At 56.4% G+C, this 27,875-nt stretch overlaps 7 protein-coding genes across 7 annotated transcripts; 4 read left to right on the plus strand and 3 right to left on the minus strand.

Annotated features, from left to right (window-relative positions):
- Positions 1 to 976: 976 nt before the first annotated feature.
- Positions 977 to 2,427, plus strand: D7B24_003993 (uncharacterized protein; the record flags this gene model as incomplete). The annotated part of the gene is made up of 5 exons (XM_028638174.1): positions 977 to 1,247; positions 1,317 to 1,405; positions 1,481 to 1,886; positions 2,088 to 2,349; positions 2,415 to 2,427. 5 exons carry the CDS (start codon positions 977 to 979, stop codon positions 2,425 to 2,427), a joined length of 1,041 nt encoding a protein of 346 aa, XP_028497061.1.
- Positions 2,428 to 3,416: 989 nt separating this feature from the next.
- TPS2 (threalose-6-phosphate phosphatase) lies at positions 3,417 to 6,463 on the minus strand (the record flags this gene model as incomplete). Its single annotated transcript, XM_028638175.1, has 3 exons — positions 3,417 to 3,964; positions 4,018 to 5,962; positions 6,032 to 6,463. The coding sequence occupies 3 exons, from the start codon at positions 6,461 to 6,463 to the stop codon at positions 3,417 to 3,419; spliced, it is 2,925 nt and encodes a 974-aa protein (XP_028497062.1).
- A 3,268-nt stretch (positions 6,464 to 9,731) lies between these two features.
- D7B24_003995 (uncharacterized protein) lies at positions 9,732 to 10,208 on the minus strand (the record flags this gene model as incomplete). The annotated part of the gene is made up of 3 exons (XM_028638176.1): positions 9,732 to 9,827; positions 9,879 to 10,005; positions 10,129 to 10,208. 3 exons carry the CDS (start codon positions 10,206 to 10,208, stop codon positions 9,732 to 9,734), a joined length of 303 nt encoding a protein of 100 aa, XP_028497063.1.
- Positions 10,209 to 10,881: 673 nt separating this feature from the next.
- D7B24_003996 (uncharacterized protein) lies at positions 10,882 to 12,234 on the minus strand (the record flags this gene model as incomplete). The annotated part of the gene is made up of 1 exon (XM_028638177.1): positions 10,882 to 12,234. The coding sequence occupies one exon, from the start codon at positions 12,232 to 12,234 to the stop codon at positions 10,882 to 10,884; it is 1,353 nt and encodes a 450-aa protein (XP_028497064.1).
- Positions 12,235 to 13,026: 792 nt separating this feature from the next.
- Positions 13,027 to 14,742, plus strand: D7B24_003997 (uncharacterized protein; the record flags this gene model as incomplete). Its single annotated transcript, XM_028638178.1, has 1 exon — positions 13,027 to 14,742. The coding sequence occupies one exon, from the start codon at positions 13,027 to 13,029 to the stop codon at positions 14,740 to 14,742; it is 1,716 nt and encodes a 571-aa protein (XP_028497065.1).
- A 911-nt stretch (positions 14,743 to 15,653) lies between these two features.
- D7B24_003998 (uncharacterized protein) lies at positions 15,654 to 16,151 on the plus strand (the record flags this gene model as incomplete). Its single annotated transcript, XM_028638179.1, has 1 exon — positions 15,654 to 16,151. One exon carries the CDS (start codon positions 15,654 to 15,656, stop codon positions 16,149 to 16,151), a length of 498 nt encoding a protein of 165 aa, XP_028497066.1.
- An 8,178-nt stretch (positions 16,152 to 24,329) lies between these two features.
- On the plus strand, positions 24,330 to 26,454 carry D7B24_003999 (uncharacterized protein; the record flags this gene model as incomplete). The annotated part of the gene is made up of 2 exons (XM_028638180.1): positions 24,330 to 24,820; positions 24,879 to 26,454. 2 exons carry the CDS (start codon positions 24,330 to 24,332, stop codon positions 26,452 to 26,454), a joined length of 2,067 nt encoding a protein of 688 aa, XP_028497067.1.
- Positions 26,455 to 27,875: the final 1,421 nt, after the last annotated feature.

Here is a 27,875-nt window from a genome sequence, read left to right on the forward strand (position 1 = left end):
CTCGGTCACCGTTTGAGGTAACCCTCCTACAATTCACGGTCGCCAGCAGAGAGGCTGCCAGCAGGGAGGCTGCCTGCAGCATGGTGGTCTGCACCTCACCACATGTGAATTAGTCCTCACCGTGCATGCGCCATCCTTTTCTTCCGTCCTTCCCAGCACGGCAAAACATGTTGCGTCCCTCATCACACCAGGCTGGGCTCCGAATTCTATTTGCGCGTGCCAGGTCACAAGATGCCGACAACCAGTACAAATAAACAGGGCTAAGCGAGTTGCAGCGCTTGGTTACCACTTGCTTGAGGGCAGAGGCATTCACGATCAGTGGGGAGGGTGTCGAAAGTGCCCGATGGGCTTGTTGGGCATGAGAGCCAGCCTCGCTCGCCGACTTTGTGGTTTTCTTATACTCGCCCGACAGCCCTGTCACTGGTCGCAGCGCGTGCTATGGTAGTCTTCTGTTTCGTCCTCGCCTAACGATCCTTCAACTGCGCAAAACAGTCCATCCCGCAGCTGTAAGCAGCTATCTTCCTGTCTTGCCACGCAAACGGCGACAACGCATGTTGGGTAGATAGGCTTGCTTCGTGAAACTGCCCACGTCGACAGCACCACCGACGCTACCAGAAAGATGAGTAAACGTAGTGCTGCGGCTTCAACAGCGACAATGAGCCATAGCCAAAGTCAACGTCACCACGAATCTCGACATCGTTATTCGTCGACATACGATATGGGAGAAGGTCAGGAGCAAACCCAAAACACAGATAGCCTAGACTTTGTCCAAACACGAGAAGATGAGATCAACAGCATTCCATCGGCTCAGTCACTTCGATCGTTGACTATTCGGCAGCGGGAGCCCTATGAACCGCGTCAACACAGTTATGACCCGCCTGCTCCATTCACGAACCCACATTCACGGGCCACCACCGCACTCACTGGGTCATCCCCAGGACAGGATTCGGGGTACGGCTCATCGTACCCGTCGTCGATGGCTGCAGGCTATGTCCCGAGACGCTCTACTAGCCACCCCTCTCAATTTGGCTCCATTGTCGACCATGTCTACAATGCACCCCGGAGCTTTGACGAATACCCGCCCGAAACCACAACCTATGGATTCAGTAGCTCACCCTACGAAAGGTACAATGATACAATTCCGGCAGGGCTGTCGTATACTTCGGCGGCCATTCCTCGGCAGACTGCCACGCCTCAGGTCCCATTCCACTCTTTGATTGCCTCCCGAGACACACCTCCGTCATCATGTACGTGCGGTCCTTCGTGCCCGATCGATGCGTGTCCATGTAATCTCCAGTGCGACTTTCACGTCGCAGGGCCGGAACAAGACGAAAGTCAAGCCTGGTACGACGCGCGACCCGGCAGCTACCCCTCAGTGGGCGGCGAGCAAGTCCCAGACCCCAGTGTGAGTCGTCCGAAGAGATGAGGCGGACGCACGTTTCACGCAGTTTGTGTTCACCGCTAAATCCCAAATCACCAGTCAGGCTATTCGCAACGTGGGCATGCATCGAAATCCAGCAAGCGATCCTCTCACAAGGCGCCGCGCAGCGGCACCAAAACGCTGCCCAAGGGCTGCCCGAGCGAGTTTGTCGTCTTCATGCCCAGCAGTCTGGGCTCCCCGGAGCCCTACGTTACAGCCCGTGCCGTCATTGACCCCGACTACCATGGCGACCCCCTTCTTAGCAACGCCCTCGTGCCTTACGTGGGGAACGCCCTCGTCGTTGGTCACGAATTTGTGCCCTTCACTGGCGAGCTCAACTCCGACGACATCGCTCGGCCACTGCAAGTGAAGGTGAAGCCGTCGGGCTGGGGAAGTTTTGACTACAAAGCCGCGAGAACCGATGGGAGTTTCGAATCTCTGAGAGACAAGCTTCAGTTCTTCGAAGGTAAGCTAGCAGAGCAGACTGATTTGGTTTTCGGGGCCAACTGGCCATGCCCTGAAGATCTGATGCTGCAGGTATTCATTTTTGGGCATGGCAGGAAAAAGGACGAGGGTGAGTACCCCCAGTGCTTCACAGTCGCGGCGACCCAGATCGGTAGATTTGTAGCCTGGATGCTGTCTCTGAGCTGACACACTTGTCTTGCAGCTGATGAGCGGGCGCAAAAAGCCAGGGACGACGAGAGGGAGGCGAGAAAGGGGGAGAAGAGGGCAGAACGCGAGAGACGGAAGGAATCCGACCGCAAGAAGAAACGCGTGCCCACAGTGCCGGAAGAGACAGAAGCTGGGCCTTCAATGCCGAGGGAGCGGCGTGCACGGTCAAGGCTTGTGAATGTCGAGACGCCCGACCTTTCGGGACAGAACTATGATGGTCCTTTTGAAAATGAGACGCAAGGTGAGGAAATGCCACCGTATGAAGAGACGGAGACGAGGCCAGAAGGTCGATCACGTAGTCACCATGAACGAAGATCTGCAGACAAACATGGTAAGAAAAGCCTGGGCTTCAGTCTATTTAAGAAGCATAAGTAGAAGACACGGCCAGCTGGACAACAGAGCTCTTCCACATGGGAAGATGCATACGGCCAGACCATGATCAAAATATACCCAATCATATCATTACACCTTGGTGTCAAGCCTTGAGTTTTTTCCGCATGATAGCATTGAATCGTGTACGTCTGGTATGGTTAGGTCAGCCTCACTCTGCTGGAGGCTTCTCAAATCCCCAAGAACTTCTGTAGGTCACATCAAACCCAGGTATGACGCCACCCCCTGAACCGGCGAGGCTCCGAAAACACACTTGTAACGAGGTGGTCTCATCTCCGACGTACCACTATGAGCGTCATCAATTACCGCCTGTGTCATTTCTTTTGCTGGCAGAGGGCACGCCAAGCGCCTAGAAATGATGAAGCTGGGAACGCCTCACGGACAAGGAAGTACTCTAAAGTCCGCCTCCAATCACCAAATTCAAGGCGGCCAACCTTTTGAGAGAACAGCCTAAAACCCGAAGCCCGTGCTAGGGATTGGGCGGTTTGTCCAACGACATGACAGGGGGCTGATGGTCCATCGTTTGTCTAACAGAAAAGTAAAAACGTCGCTATAGCTGCTGAACATTACTGTTGCATGTTAACAACAGCATGATGGGCATACTGCTGCCTGTGCTGCGCCTTCGAGTACCTGGGAACAATGATCAATGACATCTATTTCTTTCCACGTCTATCAACATTAAGCAGTGCCTTTCTACCACGCAAGCGGCGCGGTACCAATCATCTACAAGTAGGTCGCCAGAGGGGTTCCCTCTACATCAGCTTGGAGCCGTCTAGCCCGTCCATCGCTGATGTAGCTACCCAGTTCCATCTGCCCGAATGTCAAGAAAATCAAGAACAATGCGGAGCCAGGGCTTCATACCATTGCCAACCCCGTACTCCATGCTGCATACCTCATGCTTCGTCGCCTCGTCGCCAAAGTCCTTGCGATAGGATCACTTGGCACTCTCAGGGATTTGTCCCTCCACTGCACTCAGCGTGGCAAGATTGACCTGGCCGAAATGCTCGTGTGCTTCGCCACTCGGGCCTACGCCAGCAAGAAGCGCCGTGCATTCAATGACATCCGAAGGTTCCAATAGGTGCCAGCGCGCCAAGGTCACCTTGGTGCTCGCCCCCACGGTCACCGTGAAAACGTGTTCGTTCTCGACCTCGTTGCCCGACATGCCGTTCAGCGAGCGGAACATGTCTTCGTCAGTAAAGTCGTCACCCAAGCAGAAGACGAATTCAACCCTGCCACCGTGTCCTTCGGCTGCGCTCTTCTCGTTGTAGGTGTGCACGAGGCGTTTCGCAATCTCGCCCTTGTTGATGAATGTTGGGCGGACCTCAAGGTTGGCCTTACCGACCATGACCTCGACCTCCCACTTCTTAGCCACCGTCGTCTGGAGCTCGTGTTGGCAGTCGCGGGCCATGTGAACACCCTGTTCAGGGTCCGCAAGGCGATAGTGCCATGTCACGGCACATCGCTTGCGTTCGATGAAGGCACCTATGCGGGTTAGAACGGAGAAACTCGATCGTATTCCGGCAGGCTGTGCTTACCTGGCACACGGTCGGTGTATCGCTGGAACACGTCAATGACCTCGGTCTGCCAGCCCATGTCAAATTCATCGGCAAGGTTAATCCAGTCTTCGGAGCCGGGGTCCTTCAAGAAACTGCCATGCTCGGCGCTGAAACCGAGGCCATGGATGTGTCCCAGGTGCTGCGACAGGAACTCCTGATCGCGCCCCGAAATGATCCAGACAGCGTTCTTCGGGTCCGCCGCCAGCGCCGTCAGGGTGTGCAGCACACGCTCTGAGGGGATTGCGGCGCTCGGCTCGCGCACGATGGGAGTCAGGGTGCCATCGTAGTCGAACATGATGAGACGCTTCTTCGCATCGCGATAAGTCTTGAGCATCAAGGTGCGGTCAAGCAGAGGCGTCGAGACGACGCTCTTCTCGCTGGCCATGACGTGAACAAGTCTATCAACAAGATTGTCAGTCCAGCTCTGTACGTTGCGCGTTGTCACGTGGTTGTAGAGGCTCTGCTGCATCGCCATGCGCTTGTCGGCCGACATGATGAGGGCATTATTGATATCCCTGGCAACACCAGTAAGATCCCATGGGTTGATGTGGATGGCGTCCTTCAAGCTGCCAGCGGTACCGCTGAACTCGGAAATAATCAAAGGTCCATGGCTGTCGCGCTGGCAAATGACGTATTCCAGACTCGTCGTGTTCATGCCGTCACGCACCGAGGTGATGAGACCGATGTCGCCTGCACGAAGAAGCGCAAAGTACTCATCAGGAGTGAGATACTGCGGGTAGTGCTGAACCGGTGAGAAGCCCAAGCTTCCGTACATGCCATTGATCCTCATCACGAGCTCATTGACACGGGTCGCAATCTTGCTTTTGCTATCGTTGTCCTCCTTCTCAGACTCAAGACCGGTTGGTGACGTGACTTGGATGAGGACGACCTTCTCGCGCCATTCGGGGTAGACTTCCAGGAAGCGCTCGAACGCCTGGAGCTTCTGTGCAACGCCTCTGACGCTATCGAGGCGGTCACGACCAACAATGATCTTTTTCCCATGATACATCTTCTTGAGGGCGTCATACTTTTCGGTGACAGCTTCAGACCAGGCATATGACTCGCACTTTGCAGCGGCAATGCCAATAGGAAAGACGCCGACATGGACGCGAGCTCCGTAGGCATCGACTCCAAGGTTGTCGGATGGGAACCCCAGAATGCGTGTGCAGCAGCTGGAGAAATGACGCGAGTAGCTGTACGACTGGAATCCGATGAGGTTGGAGCCGAGGACACCCTCAAGAATCTCCTTACGCCGGGGCAGACAACGCAAGAACTCGCTACTGGGAAAGGGCGAGTGCAGGAAGAATGCGATGTAAATGTTGGGAATACGCTGGCGAAGCATGCTGGGGAGCAACATGAGATAGAAGTCATGAATGACAACGATGTCGCCAGCCCTGTACTGCTCAATGACCTTGTTGGCAAACTTTTGGTTCATGCGATAGTAGTCGGCCCAGTTGATGCGCTCTCGGCGGCCGTCGGATGGCTCGTTTTGTTTGTAGTGGAAAAGCGTATAGAGATCGTGTTCAGCATACCTCCTCCATCGAGCTTGGTCCTTGAGGTGGATTCCCTCATCGGTGCTTTCATGGTCGTCCGACAGCCAGACTGGCACGGTTTTAATGATCTTGTTGTGCGAGAGCTGTTCCTCAAGTCGCAACTGATCTTTCTTGGATACCCAGATTCCTTCTGATACTGGAGGCGTCGGCAAGCGAGTAGTACCATCGATAGGAACGGGTGCAGAGAGCGAGCTTAGTCCAGGCATGTGCACCGTCGTCGTTGGCGGTGTTCCCGGGGGTGATACGACATCTTGTGAGACGTCGATCTCACCAGTCCAGGCAACAACGGTATGGTTCCAGGGTGTTGCTTCGGAGGAAAGGTGTGTGAAAGACTCGAAGAGGGCGGATTGGCCGCGACGGGGTTTTAGCTCCTGTTTGGTTCACAACAACGTCAGCGCGGGGTCTCCAGCTTTTTTTTTTTTGGGCGACACGGAACATACCCAATCGGAGCCCTGATGATATTTGAAGGAGTGGGGGATATTGAACGTGGCCGAAATGATATTCCCACTCAAGGGGAGGTCAGGGTTCGCATTGCGGACGTCGTCGATAGAGTGGCGGCGAGCCATGGTCTCGAGCGTCAGAAGCTGCAAAGCGTTCACCTCTTCTGTATTTTTGGCAACGGCAGGAACAGCGGCGCTTTGGCGGTAGGATTGCGGATTGTGATGGAAATAGCTTTGCCCTCCCTCGCTCGGGGAGTCGTAGGTCTCGAGATGGATGCCGGGGGTGGCAGCGTAGGCGGCGGCAGCAGCACGAGAGGAAAGACCGCGGACGGGCGACTCACTAGGATCAGTCGCGTTGGAGAGGCTCGAGGGAGACGCCGGTCTGTTCGGCTCGTGGCCGTGGCCAAGGTGATAAGATGGGTTCTGTGTCATGGTGGATGTGTTAATCAGAGGACGACCAACTCGCGCACACAGGGAAGTTGAGTAGTGCAGGATGCAGTGAGGGGACGCGGCAAGGAAGGTTCATAAGTGTCGAGGTTTCCAGTCCAAGGAGGTTGATATCATTTGGCGAATTTGCAGACCAATACGCCGTCAGCCAGAATGGGTGACCAGGCCGTGACGCAACAACCAGAGGCTGCGGAAGCCTTTGATGGGATGGCGGTGGGACAAGATAAGGAGCGGCGGAGGGGTAGCCGATGTGACAAGTCATTCCTCAGCCGGCAACAGGAAGAGACTGACAGCGGCCACTTCAATGGGCTCTGACAGGCGCTGCCGGCTTGATGCGTTACGCCGTCAAGGTGGCCGTCCTCGATCGATTTGCGGATCATCCGAAGTGCGCCAGGACCATTTGCTCCTGAGAACGGGCTGGACCTTTGCGCGCCCTGGGGCTTTGCCTCTTGGCGGACAAAATGTGCTTGAGGGCCAGGGTTGTCTATGGTCGATGCCCCCTTGACGCGTGGGCAAGCAATTGGTCAAAATAGGCTCCGGTAGCAAGTTTCCTGGTCAAATTGATCGGAGGTCGGCGATGGGTAACCGTGGGCGATGCGGCCTGTTGTCTGCATCCTGCGGCGGTTTTGGTCCTGCAACACCGGGATTGGCTCCAGAACTTGGTTCCTGGATTTCCTGGGCCCTGGATCTGTTCCTCCCTCATGTGTGACCCGACAAAGGATGGATTGGTCGGGCCAGGCGCGTCAAGCGGGAGTCTGCGTCGGTCGATTGTTGGAGCTTGGGAGAGCTTCGTAGAGCTCGAGATGGGGTGAGGGGCAGTGACAAGGGGGTGGAGGGGTAAGGCAACTGAGAACACCGCCTGGAGCACAGAGGGCTGAGTGGGTGGTACTTACGTCTGGAAATTGGGATCGCGGGCGAAGAGTTGGTGAAGAGTCCAGCGAGGGAAGGAGAGGGAAAGGCAGCTGTATAATGGAAGGAACAAGGGCAGGATGGTGAATTGAACAATCCAATGAGGTTGTATTGAGGGAAAAAGAGAAGGAGGCACGACGATGACCGGGCCACAACAAGGGCAGCAGCTGCCTGTGATGTGCACGTCAAAGAAGCTAGGACGCGACCAGCGAGACGAGCCCGTGGCACCGGCCGGCGGCAGGCACACGGACCACCACACCACGTCAGCGCTGTTGCCAGTCGGATGAGTGGGTGGGCATGGCGCCTGCCCTGCTGGGCCCCTCGCTCCGGGTCCTTTGCAACTGGGGCTTCAGGCGCCGTTCTCGCTACTGACGCGCTAACAGCACGCTAAAAGCATTCAAGCTCATCAACCCCTCTTTTCCTCGCCCACTCGTCAGTTCTGGCCAGCTGCTTTGCGTCTCTGCCCACCGCCGGTGTTGCCATGCTGTCCTGCTGTACTGCAGCAGTCTTGCCCGCGGGACATGGCAAGAACATGACAATGAAAAGACGGTGAAGAACTCTCGCAGAGGAAAGGGATTTACACAGGAACAGAACAGCGGACGCGGACGAATGGCAGCCAGAAGAGGCCCCAGCCCAGCCCGACGACAACACCACCCACCCCCGCGGACAGCCCGAGAATAGCCCACGATCGTGGTGCCCCAGATGGCCCAGATGGGATGAACAAGGCCCAGCTACTGCTGCACTACAGTATGTGGCTCCGCCCATCGGAGATGACCCATCTGGTGGTCAACGGGTTCAGCTCGCGGCCCGCTCCCACGCCTGAGAAGGCCCGTCCTACCGCCGAGTTTCGTCGACAGCGACCATCATGTCCCTCAGCCCGCTCAGTCGTCGAGGTCCGCAGTCGAATTGTCATCATGAGAAGACCAAAGGGGCATCTCGCTCTCTGCTTCCGGCGCTGTACTTTTCTCGACACCATATCACACCTTCGGATCCCACCGCAGAAACACCGCATCAGATATCAGCCCAACCCGATGAGCCATTTATCAACACCACAAACCCAACTGATATGATCCCCCTCCTCAAGCACATTTTCCTCTTTCCAAGGCCGCACATGGCGCCTGTCGCGGGCTGCCAGTGGCCAATCTGCTCGGTCCAACCTCGCTGTGCGATGTTTTCCTGTGCATACCCTTTTGACTTTGGATGCAGCCACCTCACGTGGTCCGGCTGCAGGTTTCGGAGTCTCGTCCCGGCACGAGTGACGTGCACTCTGCCTGCTCTACCTTAATGTATTTGCATATGAAATGAACGCCCAGCGATGAAAGTGCTATCTCTGTCGAAGCGCCATACTTGCTCGAATCGAAAACGTTGGACGCTCCGTGCACTGAAGGAAGATAATGTGGCCGGCTCAGCATGGACTGACGGTGTAAGGAACCCCTGATCGCACATCTGTTGATCCTTTTGAAGCCTGCAACAGGGACATACTTCTTCCACCGCCGATCATGGCCAAGTCTCGCCGGGAATGATGTCCTTGGCAGCTGGGAGTCAGCATGAACCCGAGGGCGCCACAGGAAGTGCAGGATGGACAAGTTGACTGATTGATGATGGTGGATATTGACCATAACAACTGACACCAACTCACAACGCAGCTAGACACTTGCAATAACAAGTTGCAATGATGGAATGTCACCCATATCGCCAAAGCACTTTTGGCATTGTATCGTCACAACTTTGAACCCGAGATGATCAGTAACGCACTCAGAACACTTGTGATGATTCGTGACGCCACAAACAAATCCTGATGCCTACATCACTCCAAGTCTTTCCGACTCCCGGCCGACGCCCAAGCTCAGTACTGCAGTTTTGCCACGCGGTCCTGAACCATGATCTTCATGAAATCCCTGGCAAATCGCGGCTCCTTGTTAATGAAGCTCAGAAAATGAGGGGAGCGAATCAGGGTATGCCTGCAGTTGAGCTTTTCCGTGGACAGCCGCATCATTGCCTTTTTGAACTCGTTTTCGTCGCTGTCAGCCCACTGTTTGTAGACGCAGGCCATGGCTCGTGCCCAATCATCCCCGTCAAAGGGGTATACCCAACTGCGAAGTGGACCATGAATACGAAGCCACGGACGCCTTCGGGCAACACTTTGTCGGAAGCGTGGGTCCCACTGACAGGTGACGGCTTCGATAGCACAATCACAGAGACCAGGCACGAGAAAGTAGTCGCCGAGAGCGAAGAGTTGGGCAGCTGTGTGTAACACCGTAGTTGTAGACTTGAGCTCCTCGAGTTCACAGACTATGCAATCTCAGTACAAACCAACACGCAGCCACTGCATATAGATTGGGAATTACGAACCTCCAGTATAGACGAAACTGATGAGCCACTCGATTTGCTCCTCAGTGAACTGATCTGTCGATAATGTAATATTACCACTCTTGGCCTCCTTGGGCTGGATTAGACCATGTTCAGGTGTGGCAGAGTCAAAGACACTCACAGGCCAGTGGCCCATGAAGGCACGTTCGAAGTACTTGGATCGTAGGCAGATGACCGATTTGTGAAGCTTCCAAGTCTTGCAGCCCAGGACGATCTCACAGTCCGCGAAGAAACCCGAGGTCAGAAGTCTGAAGGCACCCGGTCAGTGAGGATGCAGAAGACTTGCAATAAAGGGACATGTGGAAGCATCGGGACAGAACTTGGAAATAAACTGATGTCAAGGTTGAAGGATTCGGCGGTGAGTGGCTTACCGATGGTCGCTCAGCATAAAGCGATCAGCATCGTCCGGAGACGAAAGCTCGCTTCCATCAACAGTGTCCTTAACATCCATGACGCGATTTCCGACTGATTGTTAACCCCTGGGCAATAGGTCGTCGGGGCTTGGCTGGGAATATGAAAGGCCGCGAAGTAGGAAAGTATGCCGTGGTCATTCAGTCGTCGACCGTTTTAACCAAGGAGCTGATTTGTCTTCAACGTGCCCGCACGACGCGTCGTTACAGCGTAGTCAGTTGCCTCTGAATGGGGGGTATCGTGCATTGAATCCGTGAGGTTGTCCCCACAACTGTAGTTTATTAGGGCCAAACGATGTGAAAAGAGGATGAGAGAATGACAGTGTCGAAGAGGACGCAGATCTCGCGGCCAGAGACCAAAAAAGAATACCGAAGTGATGCAGTACCAAGGTATCGTTTTAAAAGTTGCGCGACCGCGGAGGGTGGAAGGTGCGTCTTGATATGACGGGTTGTGGTTTCCGCAAGTTGTATCACTGGTGCCCAGGCATCTAGCTCCACATTCACAACGATCGGTACCACTCAGGGGGGCATGTTATTCTCTTTGAAGCTTTCCCAGTTCTTCCAGGGAGAAGGTCCTTTATAGGTACTTCCATGTCTTCCATGCGCCCAAGTCACGATGTGAACTTCACCAGATACATCATGTCACGGCCAAGTACCTCGTCATGGAGTGCAGCAGAACAGAAGGATGGGCTTGTTATTGAGGAAGAATTTGCATCACCTTCCGAGGTTATTCAACACGCTCCCTACCATGACGGCCACCTCCCTCTCCCAACTACCTTCTCTTGCCTTCTCCCCCTTGCCCTTCATGGCGCTTGGCGCTCGGCACCCCTTGACGACACATTCTCGAACAGCCTCTCCGACGCCTTGCTTATTTGTCTTGAGAGTTCGTGCCGACACGCCACCGCGGTTCATGATATCCTGTACCCTAGTTCCCAGACTGCTCGCCATCGTTCTCCAAAAGTACGATGGCAGGCTCCCGGTTTCAAGATGCGCCAGAAGAGGCTGCAGCAAGTTTGATGACGCCTTGGCCTGGGTGCCCTCGATTTGCACAAGGGGATGCGCAGGCGGCCTAGTACTCTCCAGCACCAATTCGAGCGCCACGATGTTCTGACAACGAGCGGTAATCTCGGCAAGCGTGCGGTCGAGATTCGGCAGCTGGCTGAGGGCGCGCGCTAAAGATGCTATGGAGCTGGAGAGGGCGGTTCGAAAGTACGTCTCGAGTGCCTGCAGAAGGAGAACAGGTGTCCATTTTTCGGGCTTTGGCTGCGCCTGGCTCGTGGGCGACAGGAGGTACAGCGTAGTCATGGCAGAGACGGTACGGGATTTGATGTCCTCGCTCTGCGAAAATGTTGCCATGTCTGGAACAGAGAAGTCACGCACAATGCGCTCGGCCGTCTCTTTCACGGAGCGTTCCAGCGGGGTGACAATGTTCTCACGGAGACTCTTGATCGCGTCCACACGATGAAGACCATGGCCCTCCTCGCCGGGAGCTGTCGCGTCGAAGACCTCCCGCAGAGACAATATGGTGTGTGCGCAGCGGACTAATGCCCTGTGATCCTCCCTCTTGCCAGCTGCAGCTGCTGCGGCACTGATGCTCGGCCCGGCAATCTCTGTGTATTGGACTTCAAGATGGCGTCCCAGTTGCAAGCATCGTCCGACAGAGCGTCCCAGTCTCAGGGTTTCCCAAAGGCGCATGGCGACTTGGCGCACCTCGTCGGCCTCGGCATGCTTGTTGATGACGTCCTTCTCAAGCTGCTTGTAACTGTCGTTCAGAGACTTGATCTGTGCATCGAGCTCGGAAACAATGCGCTTGCTTGACTTGGTCTGACTGTCGGTGTGTTCAAGAAGTGGAATAGCAGACTTGGTCGTCAAGACATCGATGTGGGAGTCGACCTCCTGCGTGTCGAAGAGGACCCGGGACAGGGGCGTGCTCAGGTCGAGGGGAGTGTCGTTGGGGTTGTTGGTGGACAGCACGAGCGTGTTGGCAAATGCTGAGGGCTTGAAGTCGGGGGCCAGGAAGGCCTCATAGTCGATATAAGAGGGATCTTCCTCGTCCTGTGAGGTCATGCTGGGCGAGTGGTGTAGTTCGGAGCTTGGGCCTGCCCATTGAACTCACTGACGTTGTGTTGTGGAAATATTGTTCGAGGGCCAGAGGTCACAAAAGAGCTTCCCAATCGCCCTCGTGTCGAGTTGGACCCCCATGTCAGAGACACACCAAGACGGCAATGGTGGGGTTGTGGCTGGAGTACCTGTTTAGAGGGCTGAGCCACACAGTGGATGGATGAGAGGGATGGCTTGAGCTGGGCACGTGCATGGGCATGACGAGATGCGGGCATAGTGGGGTTGAATCATCGCTTTACTGCATCCGCCGCGTCCGGTGGGGCTCGGCATTTATCGCCCGGATGCGCTGGAGAAAAATGGAGAGAGCGAAAGCGAGGCGGTAGGCCTGACTAGCTTTTGTTATTCCCATACTTTTTGCCATCACCTCCCCAAGCTCCGAGTGGCTCAGGCATCTAACCTCACCGAATCCCGATTTTTTATCTCTCGTGCCGGCGACTCCGTTCCATTGACAATGATCGCCTGTTCCGACCAGTAAATCTTGTCACCTTCTTATCCTACGATGTCCTAATCCTCCGACTCTCTCGCGTCGGCGTCTTCAATCGCGCGCCCTCCAACAGCGCTCATTCCATTTCGAGCCTCTGTAAGACTCGTACCAAGCCGTCAGCGTCAGCAAGCAGCCGTCACATACAGGACAGCCAGTATCGCTCCCACCTACCGGAACCTTGTGGCTTGGCCTTGCCTTGGCTCAACCCCGTCGAAAAACCCCCCGGTCGTTTCGACGACAGTCCAACGACCATCATGGATCTCCTCGAAGTACGCGACCTCCTCGAGTTCCCCGACGGGAACAACGCCAGCGACACTGTCATCAATGGCGTCCACTTCAACCTCACCACTCTGCTGCACTTCAACTTTACCCTATACAGCAATGGCACGCTTTCCAATGGATCCCGATGCATCCTGACCGACGGCGACTACACACCCGACTACGTTTGGACCAACGGCAGCTTCATCAACTCGACATCATGCTACAACCCCGTCGACCCCATAGGCGACCGCGCCATCGCCGGCATCGTCTTCGCCGTCCTCTTTGCCTTCTGCCTGGTTCTCGTGCTCATGAACTTGAAGAAGCATGGCACCCTACACTTGCCCGGCGAAAAGCGGTTCACACCCATTGGCCGGCGATGGCAGTGGTACTGGAGCATCTGGGTCATTGCGATGGCCGTCGTCAGTCTCTTCACCAATGTTGATGTGGATCGCTTCCGTGTCATGGGCCTACCGATCATTCTCAACAGCTTCTTCTGGTACTTGATGCAACACGGCGTGCTAGCGCTCGTTTGGGAGGCGGCACGTCATTGGGGTAGTTGGCAAGAGCGGCAATTCATCGACCCTGATCCTTTTGTGCTGCGAGAGGACGACAGGCGCGCCAAGTTTGAGTTCTGGATGCCTCTGGTGTTCTACCTATTCATCTGGCTCAACTTCTTCATGATCATTCCCCGCAACTGGGGCAGGATCGAGCTGCAACGCACGCCTCAGCAGATCGAGGACAAAGCTGGCCCCGCGGCGACCGACGTCCGCTTCAAGATCGCCGCGCTCTTCCTCTTGTTCTGCTGGATTATCATCGTTATCTCCCTCCGCCACTCCGTCAAGCACTACAAACCTCGCAACCGCGGAATCATCAACAAGACGATTGGCCTCGTCAAGTACACCCCTCTCCGCTTCCGCCTACTGCTACCCTTGGCACTCGTTGTCGTCGGTTTCCAGGCCTTTTGCGCCTTTACTTTCGACTACTCTGTACTAAATGCCCAGTCGAGTCTCGCATCCGTCTATGCGGGTGGCTATGTACCGGCTCTCCTCATTCTCGTTGTTCAGATTGTTTGGGGCTTCCGCACCCCGAACGAAGACAAGGAGCTCATTCGCCAACGCCGGACCCGTGGCCAAGAGTACGATCGCGAGATGGGCTACGTCCAGAAGCCCAGCTGGTGGCGCCGTGGCAATAACGCCATGCGCCATGACCAAGCTGGCACCGACAGTGGTGCGACTTCGCGCGGCGTTAAGCACGCACGCATCAAGGAGATGCGCAATGCTGAACGTCACCGCGGCCTGGTGGAGCTGAGGGATCTGACCAAAAGCGGACCCGGTGGTGGGCCAAATCCGGCCCGTCGACAGTCGGAAGTCAACCTCCTCGACGGGTCGAAGAAACCCAGCGCCGACGCGTCATACATGGGCAAATCCGACAGGCGACGGATGGAGCATGCTAGGAACGCTGCCGCCGACTTGCTCTTCCCCGCTGCAGGCGGACAGTCTGCTAGTGAAGCACAAGCTGCCAGGAGGACAGAGCTGATGATGGACGGACCAGCGCCGCCGCCGTACGCGGGACAGCAACGGGGCCGTGGAGAAGGCGACGCCGCCACAGACGTGACAACCTCGCCGGGTGGCGCGGCGAGAAGTCCCAGTGCCAACACGGGGACTTCTTCTGCACCACCGCAGAAAATCAAGAGCATGTTGGACGTGTAGACCCAGGGCTGTTCAAGGTCTCCCCCCCCCCCCCCCCCCCCCTTTTTTTTTAAACTACACTTAGATACTCTACGACTTGGCCATTCATTTTGCACTGGGTTGGAGCTTGGAGCGGCTCTGCTGGGATTTGACGGGACACGGCCGTCCCAGAACATGGAGCGCCATTCACTTTCGCGCACGTATGTACTATTCATTCGTGTTAATACTATTCACCTGTGTGATGCCAACTACTCTACACTTGCTTTACCGCCAGCCTGGGGTCCAAGACGAAGCCATCTGCGCCGCCCTAACTATGGGATCCACCATTTACCAGTCTGTGATGCTGGACCGCCCCTGCTTCTTCTTTCTATCTGGAGAGACGCCTCGATCTCAATGTGCCCCAGTTGACGGCTGGTGTATGCACCTCCGTCAAGACACCAGGCCACGCCGCTTTCTGATCTGCATCCACACCACCCCCTCCACCGCCGCCACACTCATGTAAGTCGGCTCAACTCATCGATCAGGAGACGGACAAAAGAGTAACCAATTTGGACAACGTCGTGTGAATATACTCGGGCTAGCAGCCTTGATGGTCCAGCTGGAGCGCCACACCAGGCAGGCGTGCGGGGTCCGATCAATAGCGTGCAGGCAATCCAGCCAGGTCCAAAATGTTAACGCCTGTCCGTCATAACGATGTACTCATGAGCTGTCAATCAGCTTGTTTCGTGTGCCTGAATCACAACAAGACTTTCAGATCATACCAATACTGCTCCTCTGCCTTATCAATGGGCATAGTGGAGTCGTTGATATATGAGTGCTGGCTCCATCAAGACTACCGCACATCACTTTCCCACCCCATCGCAGCTTTCCTCTACCGCTGTTTTCACCTCTTGACCTTTCCAGCAGAATCCATCTCTTGAGCTACAAGCGTCATGCCCATCGCCAAGTTCACCACCTGTCTCTGGTTCGACGGCAACGCTGAAGAAGCCGCCCAGTTCTACGTTTCCATCTTTCCAGATTCGAAGATCACGCATCGACAATACTACACCTCCGCCGGCGAGGTCCACCATGGCCAGACACCCGGCAGCCTGCTCATCATCGAGTTTGAGATGAACGGGCAAAAGTTCGCTGGTCTCAACGGCGGGCCGCAATTCAAGTTCAACGAGGCCATCTCGCTCATGGTCGACTGCGATGATCAGAAGGAAATCGATTTTTACTGGACAAAGCTCGGCGAAGGCGGCGATGTCGCGAGACAGCAGTGCGGGTGGATCGCAGACAGGTATGGGCTGGCGTGGCAGGTCGTGCCCAAAGTACTGAAGACGATGCTGGCGGATCCGGACCAGGAGAAATCAGACCGTGTCATGGAGGCTATGATGCAGATGACGAAGATGGATATTCGAGGTTTGGAACAGGCGTTCAAAGCAGAATGAAAATGAATCATGCTCTATCTTCCAGGCATATATTTTGGCCGAGCACTGAGCACATGTTTGGTAGATTCAATCAGACACTTACAAGACCGACGTCGAGCTTCGTCTTTGCAACGCGTAGAGCGTGGTTCTGCATGTTGCCATGTATAGTCTGGTGAGGGCTTTGAGATATGGTGGAGAGCAGTCGACAAGAGCGCAATCTGCTTGCTGTGGGGGGGATCGATTTAATGCAAGGTTGTCAACAGTTGGTCATGCCTCTGAGTTCATACAGAGCATGTGGAGAGACATGAGAACATGGTGGTCTGTTCTTTGGTACGAGCATTGGACTTTGCGGCATCAAGATGGCACCAAATTTGTAGATGAAAACAACCGGAAACCCTCTTGTCGACCCGCCTGTTGCAGTTTTGGAGCATCGGCATCAGCCATAGACTTGGCAGACAGCTACAGATGTATCATGATATCGTTGAAGACTTTTGAAGTAGTGACGAGTAAAGGCACACGCGACAATACCTGGTAGCTTGCGAGGCGGCCAGACGATGATACCAAATCGTCGACCACGACAGCAGACTTCACCGTACCTGGGAAGCAGTCCACTAGTACGCTTCGTACATGATGCATGAAGCTCAAGCCTTGATGCACTTGAATACCAAGACGACAACGGCGTCTTTTGCCTTACATGAACCTACAGTAGCCATTTCGCAGCCTTATCCGTAACATGTTGATGCTCACCGATGAGGCGATTTCGAACGTGGAATCAATAAATCATTGGCGCCGTAGAGCCCTGACCAGAATGCATGTGCGTTTCGGATTCCAGAAACCACCCGCAAATCAGCGCCATGGAACTTAAGCAGTGTATCCAATAACCACGTCGTCCACAGGCCACTGCAGCTCGAATGCTATGCCCGGAGATGAGACTCCAGGCATTCGGATACGCGGCCAGCCTGATGGGAAGACACCCTGCATGCAGCCAACGTGCTCACTCATGTTCGTAAGGCCATGTGACCACGCCTCTCCAAGGCCGCCTCACCCTTTTTCTTGGCGACTTGCTCGCAGAGTAAGAAACCACATATCACAGCCTTTATTACTCCTCACCGGTGCGTCAGAGACCAATCAAGATGAGCATCGTGTCTCGACACATGCTCGCACAGCTCGCACAGCTCGACTGGATTCACCGCAACCTGTCGTCAACAGATCAAGGAATCACATGTTTCTCATCCAAGGTGCTCTTTACGAAGAGTTTGTTTTCATGTGTGGATGACGGCCCTACCGGCCAAAAGAAAGCCCCTGAAAGTCAGGGACGTACCCGTTTGCCCCTCGGAGTGTTGTCTTATCTGATAAAAGGTGCCGCGGGGTAATCATGCTACTGGTAGCTCCCCGCGGCTTGGCTGCGGAGCCCCCTCCACCATCATGGACAGACTCGCCCCTGGCTAGATCGACAGTACGACTGGCAACCACAAAACGCAGCTCCCATTGCTCAGACGCAACGCCCCTCAGCATTTGCCTGCCCCATCAGGAGAGAGGATGCTGACAGCCGTCGGGAAGCTTCAAGCAGGGGCGTCTCTTTTCCCGCAGCGGCCTGCCGGAGACCAGCGAAAACGCCCCATACCCACGCAGCGTACCAACCCGACTGACCTTCGCAGGCCTTGGCTCAGTCACCCTCACCTCAGCAGAAATCCCCCGACCCGTCCAGCCAGCGGCAGTGGCACGCCGCTAGATGTGTGCCCCTCACACCCCCTTGTCGACGCAGCCCGCGGCGCATCGCCAGCATGACAGCACGCCCACCCCCCCCGAACCCCCGGCCGTGTTGGAATACATGTATGCAGCGGGCGAACGAGCGAGCGAACGAAGACGCAAGCGACTGACCGACCGAAGGAGGACGGGTAGCTCGTTTCAGAAACACCTCAGCTGGGCCGACACTGCGGACCACCTTTCTGAAGCCAACATCAGCACGACCTTTCATCCTCGGTGTCTGGTCCCCCTTCTCCTTCTTCTGCCACCACCACCACCACCACCACCGAAGCCTCTCGCCACCCCTTCTTCTCTCGACAGAGAGCCCTTTGTTCGAGACGGAGCCTGCATCACGGGGGCGTAGCCACGTCAGGGGTTGATTGGGGCTGTCCGTCTGAAGGTGTGGTTGTGTGACCCAGGGACTTGGGGGGAAGAGGGGGGGGGTTCTCGGGAACACCGCCAACACACTGCACGTTGTGCTTTTTTGGAGGAATGGGCGATGCTTGTCTCGTTATTGCTTGTGCCATGGTCAGCTCTGTTGCATGTCCATATTCCTTCTTCCGAAAGCCTCTCCCCCCATCCATCCGTTCATCAACCCACACGCCCGTCGGGCATCTCGGTAAATGGCGTTCCATCCATCAGGCTTGCCAATTGCCGCACCTGGAACAATACATACACGAAAGCGTAAGGCTCGTCGCTCTCAAATCGCGGCGCGGGTGGTCAGCACGATGGGGGCGCGCAAAGTGAAGCATGTCAAGATGACCACAGTACAGTCGGAACCGGCACTTCACAATGATGGGAGGTTCAGTCCTACGATGATGCTAATACCCAGGGCGGTCGTGACCATATCACTTAAACTGGGACAGTGGCATAGGCCATAGGGACAGATGATCACCACGGGACCTGATTAGCAAGCATCATTGTACATGGGAGCCTGGCTCGAAAGGCACTAATTCTGCGCAAGTCCGAATCTAGCGACGTGCAACAGATCCAGAATATCATCCAGTGCGTGTACGAAGGGTTCAGGGTAGTAGAAAGGATGAGTGAACATGATCGAGTGAACATGATTGAGAAAAAGCGCCCCCCATAAATCATTGGCTGGGCAGATATGTAATGGCTTGGCAGTCTTCCTGTCAGTTACCAGCCCATTTATGTGATAAAACATTGTCGCTACACCGTCGGGAGCCATTACGCGGTGCCTTGCGACTTTGTTACAGGCGCATGCATCACAGTCTCGTGTCGACTCCGTAAACCCGAACAAACCTGAACCCACAACGCTGGCGTATTCCTCAGAGGTCACAATGGTCATGGCGTGAACAAGCGACCCCAATCAGCAACATCTGAGCCATCTCAATTTGGCCGATAAAAACCTTACATTATCGCCAGAGCATTGCGACTGCTTGCGACAAGCTGGGAGGAACCAGCCGGGACAGAATAGGCCAGGCCTGGGCCGGCCAAGTTTATGTCAGGTACCGGATGGAGGCCGGTGTCAGACGGCTGGACGTGGGGCATCGCGACCGAACGATGGCCTGGCTTTGGTCCACTATAAGCAGGCAGTCGGGCTAAAGACAGCGGTCGTCAGCCTCAACTATAGGTGGTTCATCCGAGTAAGACCTCAGCCGTCCGGGAGATGCTCGTCTAGAGCTTATTGGGATCCGTCCAGGTACGTTCACAATCATGTCGAAGATGAACGCAGGCAGGCGTGCGTGATGGGGGACTCGCAGACTGGCAGGCTGGGTGGCGTCGCCGGCTTTGGCTCAGGCCGGCGCCAGTCCGTTGGGTGCGGGCAGGGACGCATGACGCCGCAGGTGCCGAGTCCGACAAAGTAGGCGGCCTTGCCAGGAGTCGGAATCTCAAGCTTCTGGGATAGAGGTGATCGTAATGGCTAACGACGGCCACCAACGGGGATGGCACAACCATGCCAGATGTTCGGGACCGAATTGGTCGACCACCGACCATCATTCACACCGGAGGAGCGGGGCTGTGAGGGGCTGATGGTCACGGGCCACGGGCACAGGTTCTGCCGCGCAAATGCATCTGGCTGACGAAGCGGTCGTCGTCATGCAAGAAGGTGACAGGGTCGGCCACAAGAAAGATTGGTCTTGGTGTGTAGCGGGGCGTCGGGGTCCGTCTGGCACGAGGATGAGGTTGCGTTCCGCTCGGTGTGGGATGGTGATGCTCCCTGGCCGCCTTGCCGCCCATCTACTTGTACTTGTACGGTGCCTGTCTTAGACCTGTGTCATATCGCAGCGTACACCTGTCGTTGTCTCTCGCTTGGCTCGAGGCGATGGTGGGGGAGGATTGTTTCAGAGACGAGGCGGGACAGAGAGCGGTGACACGGATCCCAGAACCTGGACGTACAGAGAGGCTCAGTCAGGGCTTGCGTGTGTGGATGTCGGATGGAGTCGTCGGACGAAAGACGTTGGACGAATGAATTCGGGGCTGGTCGACTGGCGGGCATGATGTATGCGAGTGGTGTGGTGTGTGTTGTGGTCATGGTGGAGCAGGGAAACGACAACGAAGGAAGCGGGTTTGGTTGACAGGGCCCACCCCTCCCTCCTCCCCCCGGATAGAGTGGCCATGGGTTACAAAAGTATACAGGTACAGGGACAGGACAAGGCAGGTTCAAGAAAGCCGCCGGAGGGGTAAACATCGAGCATGGGCCGACACTATAAAAAGCGGTCCACTTGTACCCTGTACGCACTGTCTTTTCTTGTCACGATGCTAGCGGCAGTTACAGCGAGGACCCCCTGGGAGCCACCCCTGTGCCTGCCGGCCTCATGCCGCCGTGGCAGGTCTCCTGCAGCGGGGCAGGACTGAAGGGGAAACGAGGGGCAGTTGACGGAGATGGATGGGAGACGAGGAAAACCCGATGGCAGGAAGGAGGATCACTGTGGTCCGTGGCTCCGTGACACGTTCCTTCTTTCTGATATGCACATCTGAGGAAAGGTAAGGCAAGTAGGCCAAACAGAGCTGAAGCTGGTTGGCATTTTTACCCCGCTGGCCCGCTGGATAGCAGCACGAAGAGCAGTAGCAGTCAATCCATCAGTCACCTTTGATGTTGGCAAGATGCTCAGGGATTGGTATCGACAGGTAGAAAGGAGAGTCTCTGATGGCTTGGGAGCCTGATGTCAGGCACAACTGACCACCTTTTAGGTGGCTAGGTACCTGCCTGGGTACCTGTCCAGGCAAGGTAGGTAAGGAAAAGGCACCTTCCCTTACCCGTCCGTCAGTGAGTGTCCACTGCTGCGACGCTAGGGATGAGGGAAGGCCGTAGGAGCCGGACTACCAGACGCCGCCAAGAGCCAATATTGTATTCCCCCCACCCATGCTCGGCTTGCTCTGCTGATCACCAGAGCTCCTCTCATCGCAAAACACCAGACCATCACCATCACCATTTTGCCCATCAGATCGCCATCTGCTTCAGTGCCTCGCGCCATACCAAACGCGTCCAAGCTGCGAGCCCATCACATTGGCCTTCATCGACAGCGCTAGCATCGATAGTACGCTTGACAGGACATGGCGTATCGCACCCGACAGAAGCATCACAGACCCCTAGGGCCCCCCCCCCCCCCCCCCCCTAATCCTCCAGCCCTCTCCCCAACCACAGCTGGTGCGCTTCGTCGCCATTTGGACCACCAGGCACAAGCAGCAAGGAGAAAAGGCACAGGCGAGACATCCCACCCGTGGATCACAAGCTCTCTGGCCCACTCCCACCGCCCCACCCGCACACGGCCAACTGCTCCACGACCAAGCTTGCAGGCTCGCAAAGTTCCAAGCCTCCATCCAACCTCGCACACCGCTCTACCAATCGACGCCTTGCTTTCCTTCTCCCTTGATCGTGGCTCCTTTGTTCGGTACCTGAGTGGACTGCCTCGTGCTGCCTGCATCGTGCTGACGGCACGGAAACGCAGGAGTAAACCTGTGCCTTGCGGATGAGCCCACCATCCACCCATCCAGCCCACAATTGAGGACGCCAGACAACAAACAAGGAGCGGACTCGAACTCTGTCGGATTCTCGATTGCCTGGCCTTTTAGGAGGTAGAAGAGCCTGGCCAGAAAACCGGCAAAGTTGTCCCATCGCCCGGCCTACATACAGGCAGCGCAGGCCATGAACCTAGTCGTGTCGCATCGCGGCATAATGTGTCAAAATGCATCGCTTGACTGAGACACATCGAAGGAGAGCAGAATCAACAGCTATCCCAACAACAACGAGAGGTTGAAAGGGCCAAATGGCCCCAGCCTCAGTCGGACTCATCCTGTCTCGCACCCCATCTCGTCATGCATTGCGACCTGCCGTCCGTTTTCAGTGTCTGGCAGCAGTCGCCTGTGGTTATACGTAGCGATTGCCACCGTCGCTCTGCATTGTCGGTCGATTCCGGCGTCGATTCAGGCGTAATAAGGCGGCGGCCCATCGCGACTCTCCGTAACCCTCAGCCCTCTCCGCAAACTGTCCAAGCGACAGATCGCCGTCAGGGCTTCCTAAGCCAGAATATCCAAATCTAGGCACATCCAGGCCCAACAGAGGCACAGCTCTGCGGGTTGTTGGCGCTTGTCGCATTCGGTCGTAGGTATACTCTGGTAGCGCTCTCGTTTGACACCTCATCATTCATCGTCGTCATCGCCCGTGGCCCATGATCGTTTCCCCCCCCTCTCCACCCATTTTCGACATTGTCTGCGACGTGCGCCGCCTGCCCTGCGACAACCCTGAACCCTTCCCCCAACCCCTATAATAGCCATCTGCCTCGCTAGCCGCCAGTGTACATAGGTATGTGTATCTCAACCCTGCCCATGATCCACCTAGAACCTGACCTCTTATCTCCGAATTCCCCGAGCGCGATCGACGCTCACAGTCCACCAGTTTGCTGGTAGGTCAAGTTCAGCAGCAGGAGAACCCAACCTTGCCACGGCGCCTCACAGTGAAGGGCCGCATCACCTTTGAAAGATCCATTCCTACTGAGGCCTCTAAGGCTTCTACGCTTTCTAAGGCCTCTAGGGAGTCTGAGGTATAGCTTCGTTGACCTAGACGGATCCTTGCGCCCGCCAGTGACGACGTCGCGGTGCTGGTGTCGAGAGCAAGAAATCTAGCAGCTCGCTAGGTCTGACCGTTCCATGGGTCAAGCACCTGGTCTTGGCTTGTTTGTTCCTGACTCAACTTGGTGACTTGCATCGCCCGCTGCGCGCGCCGCCCGCATCTCTCGAGGTGGCTGGCCTACTCTGATCTGGTCTCCATGGTCTGTTTCTTCGCCCTGGTTGGTGCCTCGTTGCGTCCCTGTCCCAGCTCCCAGCCCAGCGAAGGGCCGGCTCAGCTCCGCCTACCTAGTGCGCAAGACGACAGAGGCTTGACGCTAGTTGGGCGAGGGGGGCAAGGGGGGGGTGGGGGTGTGGACGCACGCTCGCAGTCGGAGAGTGGTATGAGGTATGAGGGTATGAGGGTTTGAGGAACGCCAGTGCGAGGGGTCAGCGACGGCGCCGCCAGGCAAAGCCAGGGAAAAGCAGGGGAGGGGGGGTAAGTCAGTAGACGAGCGACGACGCCGGCGCCCTGGCTGACCTGGACTACGACTGGCCGGCAGCCGTGGTGCGTGGCTAGCCTGCTGCCCTTGCGGACCTCGAACGCAGCCCGCGGTCCTCGAACGCAGCCCCAACAGGCAAGGTCAGATCCCCATCCCAGGCCTTCCCGGTCTCTTTCATCATCGACCATTCATTGCCACCCACTCGCTCAATTCCCCCTGGCTTTGCATTTCTAGAGCCCCTCGCCCTCCTCGTCCTCACTGGATGCTCTCCTGACGCTCTTCTCCCGCCTCGCTTCTTCTTCGATTCTGCCGCGCTGCTCATGCTGCAATCCCACCGATGCTCCATCTTCTCTACTGCACACCATCATCACCGCACCAGGCACCGAGCACTGGCACCCTGGAACCCCCCCACCTGTCGACCAGCATTAGGGAGCATCTAGACCGGGATTAACGACCCCCGCCGACTGTCTAAACTGCCCCCCCCTCACCCCCCCCCTGGGGCCTCGACTGACACTGACGCAAACTTCCGCTTCCCAGCCCGCCGACTTCTACTCCTTCAACGCACCGAAACTTCACGATTTTTACATCTTTGTCCTCTGAGCCACCTAGAGAAACCATATTCCCCTTGCTTTCGACTCACCCTCTTCGGATGACTTGATTTTCGTATTCTACCGGGCTCCCTTTCTCTCCTCTCCCCCCCCCCTCCTTCCCGTATCCTCCTCCGCCACCCCTCGCCGCCCCGTTTCTCTTCGACATAGCCACCAGCCCCCCTCCAACCGACACTTCCGCTGCGTCTCCCCGCATCTTCTTCGAGTGCCTGCCACAGCCTTACCACCAGACGCGGGTCGACATAACTAGCCCTCCCCTTTGGAGCTCCTTTCTACCAACCTCCTGCAGTACACCGGTCCGCCTCCTCGCCCCTATCGTCGTCGTCTTCACGATGGCCGCTTTCCGGCCGGTTAACACGCTGCTCGCTGCTGCTGCCCAGAATGAAGACGAAATGACGACATGTCCTCTCACCCCTCGGCCAAACACAGCGCCGCACGCCCAACAACGACCTGACACGATTCCCGAGGATGCAGCAACGCCCACGAGGGCTTCTTTTGCCGGGAACGCTCTGGCTTCACAGAAGCCCCTCCCTTCGTCGCCCTTCCCCGATGCCGTGCAGATCCCCGAGTCGGCTGATGGTAGCGTACCGACGCGAGAAAACTCTCGACACTCGAGAAAGTCTCGAGATTCGGAAGACGTCGACATGGACGATTCGGATGGCGAGACGGCCGCCGGCGACGAAGGCGTTTCCGACGATGACAGCGTCAACGGAGACGGGTCCAGGTCTGGCAAGAAGAAGAAGTCACAAAGATTCTACTGTACCGATTACCCGCCCTGCAACCTGAGCTTCACGCGCAGCGAGCACCTGGCCCGACACATTAGGTATGCCGTCGATCCCCCGTCCTAGCAAACCGCCCTCAGGCTAATGATACGATGCAAGGAAACACACTGGCGAGAGACCGTTCCAGTGCCACTGCTCAAGGCGTTTCTCCCGGCTGGACAACCTTCGGCAGCACGCTCAGACTGTCCACGTCAATGAAGATATTCCTATGGACTCGCTGGCGGCAACGGGCGCCCGGTTTCAAAGGCAGATTCGTACCGACAGGGTGCGACAGGCGGCGGGTCGATCGCGGGCGTCAACTGCGGGGAGCGGCGGTGGCCCTGTGCGAGGTCACTCCAAGTCGCTGTCCACGTCGAGCATCGGAAGCGTGGGCTCCGTCGGTCCGGCTTTTGCCTCGACGCAAGACATCCGCCGACGACCTCCCCCCCTGGTCATGGCCGATCCTCGCGCGAGGTCATCTCTCGAAGGCTATCGGGCTGCTGATGGGCCCTATGGATACCGCCCGGCTTCGCCCACGGATTTTGGCACGCCAACCTCGGCTACCTTCTCGACGGGCCAGAGCAGCCCTCGCTGGAATTCTGTCATGGCATCACCGGCGACCTCGCACTCGAGATCCCACAGCATGTACTCGTCCGGGGCCCGAACACCCGGCCGACGACTCAGCGTCCCGTCTGGTGCCAACCCCTTCCAATCCCCCCACGGCACACCTGTGAGCCGTGTGATTTTCGCGCCAAATGCTGTGAACAACCCGAACGTGGCGCCTTTCTCGCCTGCCGGCAGCAGTATCCTCGGCTCACCTCCCACGCCGTCATCTGCCTGGTCTGGCCGACGGGACTCGACGTCCTCGGCTGCCGACGAGGCCTGGAGGCGGCGCACCTGGCACCCCGAAAGCCGTGGCTTCCAACCCAACGCCAGCAGCCATCTGAGCAACGTTGTTACGCCGGGTCAGTTCCAGCCGGGCCCACCGCTCCCTGCTGCGAATGTCGTGAACCCGCAGCAGACAGTTCGTCTGCCTGGTATTGAATCCTTCGACCCCTTGCTTCCGCGTCCCGCGACACCTCCCCGCCGGAACCCCTCCCCCATGATGATTGACGCAGAGCCGAAGGGCCAACCCACGCATGTGGGCGCTGATGATCGCCGCAACTGGGATATGGGTCTGCATCGGGGGTTGACAAGACTTGACCTGCGATCCAACAACGTCACGCCCCCGCACGACAGTGCTGGAGCTTGGGCTAATGAGGTCAATCAAGCCGTCCAGGCTCAGGCCGAGCAAGTGAGGGTGAATCCGCCGACTGTCAGATTCGAACTCGGCACTCCCACTCCACCTACGCATTCCAACACGCCACCTTTCACCAGAAACCACCACCAGTACACCATGTCTGCGCCCATGATATCGACACCACGCGATTCGAAACGACACGGTTGGTATCATGGCCCACTTGCCCAACAAGCGCAAGGCGAACTTGTCAGAGGCCCGCGTGTGGACCGCATGGAGCATCCCAACATGACAGCTTTCTCTGGGTTTCCCGGCAGGGAACCTCCGCGGGAATCTCCAAGCCAGCCCCAGCCGCACTCGCAGCAACCCGGCGGCGACCGCACAGCCGAGAACTCTTCGCGATTTGATGCTCTTGTGGCTGTTGCCGCCAGCGAAGGCTCGACGGCTACTGCCTACTGACGCCAGATGGGCCAGAGCCGGCCTCCAGCGATCTAACTTTCCTGCAGGGGTTATCCAGCCCTGGAACCCCATCACAACGAATACTTTCATACATATTCTTACGACTTACGACTTACACTGCTGGTGGCCAAGGGTGCGGTGCGCAGTTCGAGGTTCGCAGCGCGACTCTGATGATTGAACGATATCCTGGGTTTGATTCTGATCGATGCTTCTCTTTTCTTTCTGGTTGTGGTTGGCTTCAGCGTTTCTTCTTGCTCTTGTTATCTGCTCCTTTTTGTTTTCTATGCAGCATCTCAACTCTCGTGTTTGTGCACAGTCTCTGAGTCTGAGTCGACCCTCACCCGGCTCGTGCCAGTCGCCTGTCACGGACTGCTCTCTCTCGTCTAGGCTTTCCCTTTTTCTATGTAGGCGACATGGATTATCGGTAGGACTTTATTTTTGGGTCACGGTGGCCCCTTCTTACTTTTCACACCTTAGATGGTTTCCTGTTTTCTTTTCGTGGATTTTGATTCCCCGTTATGGTTACACGACGAACGAGATACCCACTCATTCTGGAGACGGCTACGCAGGGAAGCTAGGCTAATGTGATACCCAGCCTGCGCGTGGACGTAGACCCATTTGCGCGTCTCCGTTTGCCGACGCTCGCTGGGCGAGGATATGAATGGAACAGGGAAGGAAGGGGTTCTGGGAACGGACGCGACGTGGAGATCATGACTGGCCTGATACCCTGATCGATTCGCCTCTACTCATCTTCCTTGGTATTATGGACGGCCTGGCAACGTAGGCTTGTTGTATATCTGGGCGGTTACTAGACCTCATGGGCAGGCACCTTTGCGTATAAGTTGGAGCAATGCAGACTCGAATGTTCACTATTGGCCTTCATCGTATTTGGTGTGGATCGGCATTTCGCCTCGGTGATCGTATGGTTAAGTCCTGTCTCAGCTGACGGAAGACGATCTACATACCGCCGTCTTCTTCGCCTCGGAATCGTGTAAGCTGCTCAGACATAGAGAAGCCCCAAGAACCCGTTCAACGCCTTCAAAACGAGCCAAGTCACCACAGTGGTGCACTGTTTCTTCCACATCATTGAGATAGCTACAAAGAGCTGACGTGACGTGAAGTGGCGTTTTTCTGGTTCCCAGGAATACACACCCATATTGTATAGCGCACCACCGCCGTGCAAGAGAGAGTGGCCCCGCATGCGTCGACGGACTCATAAGGCCACGATGCCATCACTTTCCAGCCCACTTGCTGCTATGTCAACGCATTTCTCTCGGCGCTGGTTAAGAGGGCGACTAAGCGTGCCAAAGATCTGTGATCCAGGCCCTATGCCTGAGTGATGAAGCCCACAAGCCCGAATTCGGAAGCTGCAAAACTCTTCCCTCACAATACCGCACTTCATCACCAACCACGACTGTAAG

Source organism: Verticillium nonalfalfae, assembly GCF_003724135.2.
Source record: "Verticillium nonalfalfae strain VnAa140/NRRL 66861 chromosome Unknown scaffold_22, whole genome shotgun sequence".
NCBI lineage: Eukaryota > Fungi > Ascomycota > Sordariomycetes > Glomerellales > Plectosphaerellaceae > Verticillium > Verticillium nonalfalfae.